This window comes from Phyllobates terribilis, unplaced genomic scaffold (genome assembly GCF_046119375.1).
Source record: "Phyllobates terribilis strain yellow unplaced genomic scaffold, ASM4611937v1 Scaffold_1__5_contigs__length_1240528914, whole genome shotgun sequence".
Taxonomy (NCBI): Eukaryota; Metazoa; Chordata; class Amphibia; order Anura; family Dendrobatidae; genus Phyllobates; species Phyllobates terribilis.
This window is the reverse complement of record NW_027362761.1, coordinates 703,883,957-703,897,771: the sequence shown is the minus strand read 5'-3', so window position 1 is coordinate 703,897,771 and position 13,815 is coordinate 703,883,957. Positions and strand designations below refer to the sequence as shown.

Here is a 13,815-nt window from a genome sequence, read left to right as displayed (position 1 = left end):
CTTCTGACGTCATTCGGGCATGCCCAATTCCAGCATGCCTTGCGCCCAAGCACAGCCCCTATTGTGCCTCTATAAATGAATCTATGGCTGCAATGACTATTTTGTCCCACAGATGTTTTACTCTGCAGCATGTTTTTTTTTTCTGGAAAATTGCAAATATGCTAACTTAGGGCCCATACATTGTGCCCATCTTCTCTTTCTGGAGAGACACTCCCATTAAATTGCTAAGTGGGATCTCCTCACTACAGTACTGACAAACATGTGGATGCTTACTGCACTTTAGGCACAGTGAAGCTCAGAAGGGAGGGGGCATTTGGAAACAGAGTGGTTTTTCCAGAGTCCTTGTTCTACCAGATGACAGATCTGAGTGGAGGACTAGTTTTCTGCGAGAAACGTTCAAGTTTTTATTGGTAACATTTGCGGTACATACCATTTTTTTTAATCGCTTTGATTATAAGGCTGGGATCACATTTATCATGTGCCTTATGCTGAGCACATATGTCATGGTTTTGGTCTAAATCAATCCCCCCAAAAATGTGATTCTGACGAAACCCCAGATTTAACTACTAACTATAATGAGCCAGATTATTATTATTATAGCGCCATTAATTCCATGGCACTTTATACATGTGAAAAAGGGGTATACATAGCAAAAACAACAAGTACAATAGTTTGAACAAAAACAAGTCACCCACTGGTACAGGAGGAGAGAAGACCCTGCCCACGAGGGCTCAATCTAGAAGATGGAGACACTTTGGACTTTGTTTCGTGTCTGTTCTGGTGATATTTGTCATTTTAGGTGTGCACATAACTGTGGTCGTCCACAAAAGATGCCCAAAAAGATGACACACTGCCGGAACTGAGGTTTTTGACAGGTTTCTTTTAATTAAGAGACACACACCTCTTATTGAATTTGGCGCATCAAGTTTTCTGTCAAAATTATTACTGAGAAAATTCTTAAAAAAAACAAAACAAAAAACCCACACAATAGTTTATACTCACCTAAGACACTGGTACCAGGACTCCCGGCGGGCGTGTAACATTATGCCATGTGACTACTGCCATTAGCAGCTGCTGCACTCCTTTCCTTTGCATAAAACTCAGATGCCCAAGGGAACGGTGGGCATTGCAGGTGCTATTAGCCGCAGCACTCAGGTGACATAATATCACGCAGGCATCTGCATCACTGGAATGGCGCCGTAGGGAGATATACTTTTTTTTTTTTAAATACATAATCAAAGTAGTTTGCAGCCCTTTATATAGGGGGTTGTCTGCACCTTCAGTGGGTTTTCATTTACTACAATAGTTTAAATTAGTTATATCACTAAGGCTAGGCTCACACAGATAACAATGGCTCTGATCAAGCATTCATTGACAGTTCCATCCCATTTTTTTAAAAAATGGCACAGCATGCAGCAATATTCTTGCTTGTAAAAAGACAAACTACCATGGATCATGTTATAAGTCAACTGAGCACATTGGGATCCATCACATGCCAGGCCTGACATAGTGTTGTACAATTCATTGTAACCAGAAGCTAGAGCAAGGTACTGAATGGAGCCAAAGTGAGGAAGACTAAGGCTATGTGCCCACGATGCAGAAATGCTCAGGATTTTTTCCTGAGCTTTTCTGCATCTCCCTGGCAGGAAAAAACGCATGCGGATTGTACATGAGTTATCCTGCCAGGGACATGCGGAAATGGAGCATTATTCACTGACATTTCCGCATGCGGATTGACAAGCGCTTTCCAGGCGATTAGCATCACTTGGAAAGTGCTTGTGACAACTAGGTCACATTATATAAATCCATGCAAACGGCATGGATTTATATAGTGTGACCCAGAGAGTGGTTAAAAATAAAAAAATAAATATATACTTACCCTCCAATGACCCGCGCTGGCTTGTTTCGCTCGGTCCCGGCAGCAGTGGATTGAAAGACCTGCAGACGTCAGCGTCGCGAGACCCGTCACATGACTCTGACGTCAGCGCAGGTCCTTCAATCCACTGCAAAGTGCCGGGAAGCAAGGAGGAGCGCAGCGCGGGCCGCCAGAAGGTAAGTATACATTTATTTTTTATTTTATTCTTTTTTTTACAGATTTTTTAACGGTACCTGGGTGTGGATGAGACTCTCCTCATCTACACCCGAGTACCATCCGCACATTAGAACGCTTGGATTACGCATCTACATATACAGTGATGAGTAATCCATGCGGTCTAATGCAAGTCAATGGCGGCAAAGACGCAGCACTTCTGCAAAATAATTGGTAGTACTGCGTTTTTTTCTGCAATGATAATCCGCAGCGGAAATTTCCGCAGCATGTGCACAGAACATGCGGATTATCATTGGGGAACATGGCAGGCCTTCTACCATGCGTTTTTAATGCGTTTCTGCAGCGTTTCCGCAGCTGCAGAAACGCATTAAAAACGCATCGTGGGCACACAGCCTAACAGCAGAACTGTTCACATGAGTTTATTTACACAACAGATTAAAAACTAACAATGAGTAGTTAAATGCAGAAGAATGTATACATAGCAATGAAAATATAAATAGGATTATTTGGTCCAGCTGACTTTAGGAATGTCATAATGTTCAGTAAGGGTGTCCAAGTGTCGATTAAAATCCTAAAAAAAACAAAAAACAACAACTTTAAATATTAGCAAAATGCTGTGAAAATTAAGCCATATAAGATTACAAACCAAATGCTTGTCCACCTTCCATCGACATTAAGGCAAGCAGGGGAGTGGTAACCACCGCTCCATACAAACGCCTTAGGACAGGCTTTCTGGACCCCTGTTCTATAAATTAGCAGGGGGTCGCAGAAGTGGGACTCTCTGCGATCAGACATTATCACCTGTAGTGTGGATAGGTAATAAATGTCTGAGGAAACCTTAAAGTGCACCTGTCAGCAGGATTGTGCTCAGTAAACTACATACACTGTCAGGTGGGTGACATTACAATGATTAATATGATACTTTGGTTGATGAAATCCATGCTGTGGTTATTGTATAATCTTTACTTTCAGTTTGGAGATAATGATATGAACGTGCTCCGGGGCAGCCTGTGGGGGGCGCTCTATCTGGTGCTCTGCTTACATATTCATCTGTATGCTCTTATGGCAGCTCACTGTACCTTCACTGACCTGCCTCCTATACAGTGTCCATTTTAGGACATGATCAGATATCAAAATCAAAACATCAGAATGATGTCAGTTTGAGGCTAAATACCCTGTCTGACAAGTGACCCCGACAACTGTAATAATAATAATAATAATAAAAAAAAAGTCACTGTTCGCTGATGGGACTTGAACCCAAAATTCTGTGTTCAGAAACCAGTGCACTAACCACTGAGCTATTAACTCAGTTGAAGAAACCTAGGAGTTCTATTTGGTTATATGATTTTCAGTGCAAACCTGATTGAAACTCATTGAGACTTATGCAGACGGCAAGCAAGCCAAATTCTGCAAGAAAATAAATAAAAAATCTGATGCCTTCATCCATGTAGTCAAAGAAAAAAAAAATTAGCAAAAACTAAAAAATGTATTTTATAATTTCATAGATCCGATTTATGGACAAGGGGTTAATAAAGGTTACATTTTTTTAATTCTGTAAATTGGCTAGCGATTTAAATTTTTATCGTTTTTAATTTTAAATTGTTTAATTAACTGTCACTTATTCTTGGTTTGATCCCTTGTACTATATACAGACATACTGCAATACTGAAGTATGTAGTAAATATGACAATCAATGAAGCAAAGCCCAGGCTGGGCTTCATGGGATTACAAAGATGGCAGTGACGGGGGGGCTTTCAGTAGGGCATTGCTACCCCACAAATACACATAGGTAGGGACCTGTCAGTGTAGTTGAGTAAGCCTGCAACTAAGTTTTTCTCTGAGTCACCACAGAGTAAGACATAGACATTTAGGATGCAGGGGTCAGTCCCTGGTAAGACATATGCACTGTCTAATTGTAAATATATATTCAGTAGCTTTAACGTATTACCTACCTCGACTCTCTGTTTGTGCGTTTTTGAAGCCTTTTTTAAAATTCTTTCCATTTGCTAAAAAAAAATATATATATATAAAATCAGTCATTATTTTATCACAAGCTAAACTGACTTTAAAGGGAACCTGTCACGTGAAAAAAAGCGCTATTAACCTGCAGATTTGGGGATAATGTGCAGATTAATAGCGTTCTGAAACCGCCCGGCGCCAGCACTTAGACCCCCGCTGCCGGGAGGAAATTAATTTTATTCCTTCCTGTAGTGTTCCAGTTTCAGTCTTGGAGGCGGCACCGGCACAGATTCAGTCACCGCTCTGTGTATGGAGAGCAGCAGTTGTAATCGCGCTCTTGGCACTGAGTGACAGCCGGCTCTAATGGCAAGTCAGCTTTCATTCAGCACTGGGGGCACGAATACAGCCGCCGCTCTCTATACACAGAGTGGTGACTGAACCTGTGCCGGTGCCACCCCCGTGACCGAAACTGGAATGCTGCCGGGAGGAATAAAGTTCATTTCCTCCCTACAGCGCGGGTCTAAGTGCTGGCGCCGGGCAGGTTCAGAGCACTATTAACAGCATTTTTTTTTTCAAGTGACAGGTTCGCTTTAAAGAAGAACTCTAGCAATTTCATTTTGCACATGTAATGGACATTCACCATCAATACTCTAACATAATATGCAAGGCGATTCACTCACTACTTTACCCGTAAATGGCCCTAACTTCTAAAAGACGTTCGTTCGATTGTACTGAAATTTAGACTGTTCATACTTTGGTTCATGAGAAACTGATGTTTAACCCCTTCACGCCATGGCCATTTTCTGTTTTTTCCTCCCCTTCTTTCAAGAGCAATAACTTTTTGATATTTCTTTCAATATGGCCGTGTGAGGGCTTGTTTTTTTGTGGGACGAGTTGTACTTTTGAACTACGCCATTGATTTTACCATATAGTGTACTGGGAAAAAATCCAAATGTGGTGAAATTGTGGTATCGCCAAGTTCAGAATCGCCCGATCAATATAAAAAAAAGAATTAATCCGATTGGTAAACGGCGTAATGAGAAAAAAAAATTCTAAAACGACAGAATTAAGTTTTTTTGGTCGCCGCAACATTGCAATAAAATGCAATAAAGGGCAATTAAAACATCGGATCTACCCCAAAATTGTATCTATACAAACGCCAGCTCGGCTCGCAAAAAATAAGCCCTCACCCAGATCCCGAAAAATGGAGACGCTACGGGGTCTCGAAAAATGGCATTTTTAAAAAAAAAAAAAAAAAAAAACTTTGGATTTTTTTTCACCACTTAAATAAAAAAAGAACCTATACATTTTTGGTGTCTACGAACTCGTAATGACCTGGAGAATAATAATGGCAGGTCAGTTTTAGCATTCAGTGAACATGGTAAAAAAAAAACAAAAAAAACTGTGGAATTGCACTTTTTTTGCCATTTCACCGCACTTGGAATTTTTTCCTGTTTTCCAGTACACAATATGGTAAAACTAGTGATGGCATTCAAAAGTACAACTTGTCCCGCAAAAAATAAGCCCTCACACGGCCATATTGACAGAAAAATAAAAAAAGTTCTGGCTCTGGGAACAAGAGAAGCAAAAAATGAAAAAGCAAAATGCTCAGATCATGAAGGGGTTAATGATTCTCTCACTGGATGCCGAAAAGGCTTTTGACAGGGTCTCCTGGACATCTCTCTCCCAAACACTACAAAAGGTTGGCTTAGGCCCTATATTCACTTAAAAAATCCTAGCACTATCGTTCTCCCTCAGCACTTTAATATAAAACAATGGTACTTGACAAGGTTGTCCTCTTTCCCCAATGTTGTATATACTGATTATGGAGCACCTCATGGAGGCTATAAGAGCCAATCCCAATACACGAGGAATTTAAATAGCAGGTTCCAAATATAAATGCTCAGCATTTGCGGATGATCTTTTAATCTACTTGACCAACCCACATATTTCCCTCCCTTCGCTGATGTCAGAGCAGTCATGGTTTAGTGACTGGTCTAATTTCAAAATTAATTTTGAAAAATCAGAGGCCTTGAATGTCTCCCTGCCTCAGCATATGGTGAACACTCTAAAATCCAATTTCCCTTTTGAATGGCTCTCAAATAATCAAATTAATTACCTAGGCATAAATTTCATCTAATTTCTCAGAACTGTTCTCTTTGAATTTTCAGTGATTTTTGTCCAGATTGGAGATGGATTTGGGCTCCTTGAATCGAGGAGAATTCTCCCGGTTTGGACGAGTCAACATCCTTAAAATGACTGTTCTACCCAGATTGTTATATCTTTTACAAACTAACCCAACATACATTCCAGCCTCCTTCTGGACAAATATGCATCGTAAATTCTGTAAATTTATCTGGCTGTCGAGACGCCCAAGGATTCCTAGTAGTGTCCTGGTGCGTTCAAAAAGCGCCGAGGGCATGAGTCTCCTTGATTGTCGCAAATACTATCAGGCAACTGCTCATGCAAGGATTCTGGACCTCCTGCATTGTCGGGATTCTAAACTTTGGGGGCATATAGCCCAAGATTCTTGCCCCGTCTCTGTTTCAACACTGCCTTGGACATAGCCCTCCCTGGTTCGGAATAATATTTTAATATATAGATTAAAACAAATTCTCTTGATAAGAGGGGCCCATTAACTGCAATAACAGATAACCCGAAATTTCCTTCATGGGCCTCTGTAAACCATTTCTTAAATAGCTCTAAGAGGAATCCGTTACACCTATGTCATGTAGCACCCGGAGGTGTTTTACTCCCCCCCTCTCAGTTATTTTAGGAGAACATTCGCTGAAACCACGCTACAATTTTGAATACACTCAACTTGTGCATTTCTTTTCTACATATGTTAACAATTGGGATGCATCTCGCCCTCTGTCCGCCTTTGAAGCAATGTGTGTATCTTCCACATGCTAGATCAGTAATTTATAAGCTATTACTAAATGTTGATCTGGATACACTACCTCCCTTCTGTAAAGCTTGGGAGAACAAACTACAGGAAACAATGAGATAAATCTAATCATCGTTCTCATAAATCATCTATAGCCACAAAAGCACAGGAAACAAATTACAAAGTAATATCCAGATGGTATAATGTACCCGTAGTTTTACGCAAAAGGTTTCCTAGGGTTTCTGATTTACATTGGCGTTGTGGAGCTCATGCGGCCTCAATGGTGCACATTTGGTGGTCATACCAGTCCATTGGAGCCTTTTGGGAGGATATCCTCAAGGCAATTCAGAAGATGACAGGTGTGTCAATCCCTAAGAGGCCAGAAGCAATTTTACTCTACATGTTCCCAATGCCTAAAAAGATCTTTAAAAATCGCTGTAAGGTTGTAATTCCATGACACTGGAAATCAGTGGATCCCCCCATCTCTGGAAGAATGGTTTGTAGAGATAGCTAGAGTCAATTGGATGGAAACTCTGATAGCACAAACGCAAGATGAAATTAACAAAATGGTTTCATTGGGAGTCTCTTATCCTCTCCATTGTATCAAAACATGCTGAGATAGCTCTCAACAGGTCCTTTCACAATACTTGAATTAGCCTATCTATGTATTCTTTAGGATGTCCGGATCTGTCTCCTTAATGACAAGGGTTTGTCTCACATTTGGTTACATAAACCGCTTGCCATTTAAGGTAGTCCTCGTGGTCTTTACAAATCCCCCCCTTTTTCTCTTTCTTCCTTTTGCTACCTACTGTGTGCAACAGAGTATAAACTCATCATTATTGGTTTCTTATTTTAATGACTTTTATTATTCTAGTTATATTCACTGATGTTTCTTGTCCATGTATTCTAATTGCATATTTTGATTGTTGCATTTAGGTTCTTTCTTATTTTCTGTAAACAAAAAATCAATATATCTTGAATTGGAAAAAAAAGCCTGTTCTAAACAAGTCATTAGGAGACTTCAATGGCAAGCATCGGCCATTCCCTATGTGCTGCTATATAGCACAAAATATCAGATCATTGACGGCAGATCCTTTTTTACTTACTCTTTTCTCTTGCATCTTTTCAAATGCAATCTGTGCTGGTGTTCTTTTATCTAAAGCAGGCTTCTTCTTCTCCTCTTCATTTTTCTTGTTGGTCATGATCTGTTCTATCATCTTACCCTTATCCTTCTTCTTCTTTCTAGAAAATAAGAATGGTCCATTGTCAAAAAATAAAAAAATGAAACGAGGAAAATAAAAAAAATAAATCAGCATGGATGACAGTGAAATATACATAGTACTAGAAGAGAAGGCTAAATAATGGCTGCAGCGGCTGAATACTACCTAAGGGGTTGTCCAATATCGGGCTGGGATGCCTAGGGAGGGACCACAGGTAGAATTGACTCTAGGGGCCCAAACACTAGCTATACAAAAATACTTGTGATTCCCATTATAGCGGAGTGCTGACTGTAAAATACAGATGGCTCATGCACATCTACTGTGCCCACACCATAACCGTGATGTACAATTACAGTGGTTTGCTTTAAGAGTTCTGCGGAGAAAACAATTTATCACCTAGCCATAGTTATCACCGTATCCATCTTATTGATCCATGAGAGTCCACTCCATTCATTAGGTTTCCCTATTAATTATTTCCTATCTAGGGATATATAGGGAAAAGGAGAAAAAGCCGCCGAGGAGAAGGGGCGCCAAAACCTTGTTATCTAGTGTGCCAACCTCCGCTGCAAGGCAGGATAAAGTTAGTGAACACTGTAGGGCCATATAGATCATTTTTCTGTGTGGTAATACATAACAGATAATAAAATCCCAGGTATCTCATGACTTGGCTGATACACTTGACCCTACGGACATAGATATGAATATATGACCACATGATCAATGATTATGTCAACAAAGAGAAGGCATGTTTAAATGCTGGTCTTTGGGAATAAGTGACCAGAAATCTGGGAAAATCATAATATCATTAAACTTGTCTCATTAGGTCTGAATCAAGCCTTTTCTGTAACTTTGTTGTGTGTTGCACATAGGGGTTTTAGTTTTAGATTTTTTTTTTCTTTTAAATTGCTAATAAAATTGTGATTTTAAGGGTTATATGCATGTTATGGTCCTTTAAAGATATAATCTTAAAAATCTACAATAGTGTCCACTCCATTCATCACATAGGGGGCCCCCATAAGAAGCCAAGCTCACACAGAGAATGAATGGAGCAGTGGTTCAAGATGACGAACTTGTGCTACGCGCACAGCGCAGAGACGGGGCAGAGCGCGAGCGCGCACAGCGCGGGCAGAGCGCGAGCGCGCACAGCGCAGAGACGGGGCAGAGCGCGAGCGCGGGGCTCGTACTATACGCACAGCGCAGAGAAGGGGCAGCGCGCGAGCGCGGGGCTCGTACTACACGCACAGCGCAGAGACGGGGCAGAGCGCGAGCGCGGGGCTTGTACTACACGCACAGCGCAGAGACGGGGCAGAGCGCGAGCGTGGGGCTCGTACTACACGCACAGCGCAGAGACGGGGCAGAGCGCGAGCGCGGGGCTCGTACTACACGCACAGCGCAGAGACGGGGCAGAGCGCGAGCGCGGGCAGAGCGCGAGCGCGCACAGCGCAGAGACGGGGCAGAGCGCGAGCGCGGGGCTCGTACTATACGCACAGCGCAGAGACGGGGCAGAGCGCAAGCGCGGGGCTCGTACTACACGCACAGCACAGAGACGGGGCAGAGCGCGAGCGCGCACAGCGCGAGCAGAGCGCGAGCGCGCAGAGACGGGGCAGAGCACGAGCGCGGGGCTCGTACTACACGCACAGCGCAGAGACGGGGCAGAGCGCAAGCGCGGGGCTCGTACTACACGCACAGCACAGAGACGGGGCAGAGCGCGAGCGCGCACAGCGCAGAGACGGGGCAGAGCGCGAGCGCGCACAGCGCAGAGACGGGGCAGAGCGCGAGCGCGCACAGCGCAGAGACGGGGCAGAGCGCGAGCGCGCACAGCGCAGAGACGGGGCAGAGCGCGAGCGCGCACAGCGCAGAGACGGGGCAGAGCGCGAGCGCGGGGCTCGTACTACGCGCACAGCGCAGAGAAGGGGCAGAGCGCGAGCGCGCACAGCGCAGAGACGGGGCAGAGCGCGAGCGCGCACAGCGCATAGACGGGGCAGAGCGCGAGGCTCGTACTACGCGCACAGCGCAGAGACGGGGCAGAGCGCGAGCGCGGGGCTCGTACTATACGCACAGCGCAGAGACGGGGCTCGTACTATACCGCGAGCGCGGGGCTCGTACTACACGCACAGCGCAGAGAAGGGGCAGCGCGCGAGCGCGGGGCTCGTACTACACGCACAGCGCAGAGACGGGGCAGAGCGCGAGCGCGGGGCTCGTACTACATGCACAGCGCAGAGACGGGGCTCGTACTACACGCACAGCGCAGAGACGGGGCAGAGCGCGAGCGCGGGGCTCGTACTACACGCACAGCGCAGAGACGGGGCAGAGCGCGAGCGCGGGGCTCGTACTACACGCACAGCGCAGAGACGGGGCAGAGCGCGAGCGCGGGGCTCGTACTACACGCACAGCGCAGAGACGGGGCAGAGCGCGAGCGCGGGGCTCGTACTACACGCACAGCGCAGAGACGGGGCAGAGCGCGAGCGCGGGGCTCGTACTACATGCACAGCGCAGAGACGGGGCAGAGCGCGAGCGCGCACAGCGCAGAGACGGGGCAGAGCGCGAGCGCGGGGCTCGTACTATGCGCACAGCGCAGAGAAGGGGCAGAGCGCGAGTGCGCACAGCGCAGAGACGGGGCAGAGCGCGAGGCTCGTACTATACGCACAGCGCAGAGACGGGGCTCGTACTACACGCACAGCGCAGAGAAGGGGCAGCGCGCGAGCGCGGGGCTCGTACTACACGCACAGCGCAGAGACGGGGCAGAGCGCGAGCGCGGGGCTCGTACTACACGCACAGCGCAGAGACGGGGCAGAGCGCGAGCGCGGGGCTCGTACTACACGCACAGCGCAGAGACGGGGCAGAGCGCGAGCGCGCACAGCGCAGAGACGGGGCAGAGCGCGAGCGCGCACAGCGCAGAGACGGGGCAGAGCGCGAGCGCGCACAGACGGGGCAGAGCGCGAGCGCGGGGCTCGTACTACACGCACAGCGCAGAGACGGGGCAGAGCGCGAGGCTCGTACTACACGCACAGCGCAGAGACGGGGCAGAGCGCGAGCGCGCACAGCGCAGAGCGCGCACAGCGCAGAGACGGGGCAGAGCGCGAGGCTCGTACTACGCGCACAGCGCAGAGACGGGGCAGAGCGCGAGCGCGGGGCTCGTACTATACGCACAGCGCAGAGACGGGGCTCGTACTATACCGCGAGCGCGGGGCTCGTACTACGCGCACAGCGCAGAGAAGGGGCAGCGCGCGAGCGCGGGGCTCGTACTACGCGCACAGCGCAGAGACGGGGCAGAGCGCGAGCGCGGGGCTCGTACTACGCGCACAGCGCAGAGACGGGGCAGAGCGCGAGGCTCGTACTACGCGCACAGCGCAGAGAAGGGGCAGCGCGCGAGCGCGGGGCTCGTACTACGCGCACAGCGCAGAGACGGGGCAGAGCGCGAGTGCGGGGCTCGTACTACGTGCACAGCGCAGAGACGGGGCAGAGCGCGAGCGCGCACAGCGCAGAGACGGGGCAGAGCGCGAGCGCGCACAGCGCACTATGTCGCGAGCGCGGGGCTCGTACTAATAGAACTTTATTTCTATGGGTTAATAAAACGTATTGAATTAAAATAACTTAGTCCTGTCCTGAGTATTAGTTGTGAGGGAGAGGAAGGAATATCCAAGACTGAGTTCCCCAATAATTGGATGTACCCAGCGAAGAATAAACATAGTTGAGGGACAAGGGGTCGTTATAACAAAGGCTATATAGTAGGCGGCCCGCACACTGGCTGTCGGCGCTGTGTGTACACGGGCTTAGTACTCGACAAACGGCGCCTTCACTCACTTCTTCCCCGCGCTAAGATCTCCGATGCCTTTGAGCCTCAGGGTCCCTTTCGGGACGCTCTCGTACTCCGACATGTTGGGTCCTCCCGGTCACCGTAGGGTAGATGCTAGAATGTATGGGCTCCTGGCACGTAGAGCGTCATTTGGTCAGGTGGCCGTTTGTAGGCGTGTACTTGTTTCTTGCAGGAGGTCGCGCATGTCAAGCATGTGATCCACGAGAAGCTGCAGGTCTCGCAGTGTCCTCAGCTTGGAGGGGAGGGTGGATGAGGGGATGTATAATGAGGGGTGCGTGTCTGGTGCAATTTGAGGGTCTATAATGAGGATAGGTGGAATTTGGGGGATGTATAAGGGGGAGGGGTGTACTCCCTGGTGAAATGAGAATAGACACTATGGGGTGCCTAGTGGGATTAAGGCTATGTGCCCACGTTGCATTTATGAAGCAGAAAATTTCTGCTGCATAAATGCAAGTCCTCTCCCGGAAAAACGCATGCGGAATTCCGCACGCGTTTATTGCGCATTTTTCGCGCGTTTATCACGCGTTTTCCACATGCGGAATTGCCTTGCGTTTTTTATGCATTGGACAAAGGCAATTCCGCTTGCGGAAACGCAAAATTAAATGACATGCTGCGGATTTTTGAACGCGGCATAAACGCTGCGGAAAAATCCACAGCATGTGCATAGAACTTGCGGAATCCCATTGGGGACCATGGGGTGCGGATATACATGCGTTTTTCAAGCGTTTACGCTGCGGAAATTCCGCAGCATATACGCTTGAAAAATGCTACGTGGGCACACAGCCTTAGTGTGTAATGGTTGGTTGTGAGTGGTGGGCTATAATTAGTGTATATTGAGGGCATGTCTGGTGGAATTTGGGGTATGTAATGAAGGTAGGTGGGATTTGGGGGGGGTGTATAATGAGTGGTGGTGGGATTTGGGGGCTGTATAGGTGTACAATGCGTGGGGGGGGGTGTCTGGTGGAATTTGGGGGTCTATATGAGGTGTTATTTGGGGATTTTTGGATTGTAGCAAGGGGCTTTGTAGGGGTATTTGTGTAGTGAAATGGGTAGTTGTACCTTTTTGGAGAACCTTCTCACTGCAGAAAACCCCCTTTATACTCTCCCTATGCCCTTGTTATACATTACAAACACACCCACTCTATATTACACAGAAGACCCCACTGCTTTATACACTCTTCATATCCCCTCACAGACCCATCCAACTTTATACATCCCCAAGTCCCACAACACACACCATCTTTCATTATAAACTCCCCTAATCCCACCACACCCCCAGTCATACACCCCCTAAACTTTATATACTTTGAGGACACTGCTCCCATTCCCGCCCTTTTCATCTAACTATACAAGTCTCTTACAGCAGTGCAGCATCACCTGCAGCTTCTCATTGGTTCAGAAGCCGCTTGCTACTGTATGAGCTCATCACCCTGCTCCTTCGCAATGCTGAAGTGACCCATCCACGTGTCTTCCTGCCCGCCTCCTTTCTGCATGCCCTGGAAGAAACCGGAATACTCCTCCAAGCACCCCACTTGGCTGCCGAGACACGGGTCCAAATAACATACCTACCAGGCGCCCATGCACTGCTGGCTATGCCAGCCTGTGTGTTCACCAACTATATGGACACAAAATGCTTGTCTGACAAGTTAACTACACTCCTCAACAGAAAAAAAAGTAGTGGAATTATGATAACCACAGGATCAATAGACATATTAATACGCAAAGGACGAAAAAATGGAAACTGAATTTTCAAAATGCCTTGATTTATTTATTATTTAAATATGATTATAATGTGAGGAAATACAGTACAGACCAAAAGTTTGGACACACTTTCTCATTTAAAGATTTTTCTGTATTTTCATGACTATGAAAATTGTACATT

At 46.7% G+C, this 13,815-nt stretch overlaps 1 protein-coding gene across 1 annotated transcript; it reads right to left on the bottom strand.

Moving 5' to 3' along the window:
* Positions 1-860: 860 nt before the first annotated feature.
* Positions 861-12,112, bottom strand: FAM32A (family with sequence similarity 32 member A). The gene is made up of 4 exons (XM_073685868.1): positions 11,921-12,112; positions 8,003-8,138; positions 4,003-4,056; positions 861-2,621 (listed from the first exon to the last, which is right to left on the bottom strand). The coding sequence occupies exons 1-4, from the start codon at positions 11,992-11,994 to the stop codon at positions 2,553-2,555; spliced, it is 333 nt and encodes a 110-aa protein (XP_073541969.1). The 5' UTR covers positions 11,995-12,112; the 3' UTR covers positions 861-2,552.
* Between the last annotated feature and the right edge of the window lie 1,703 nt (positions 12,113-13,815).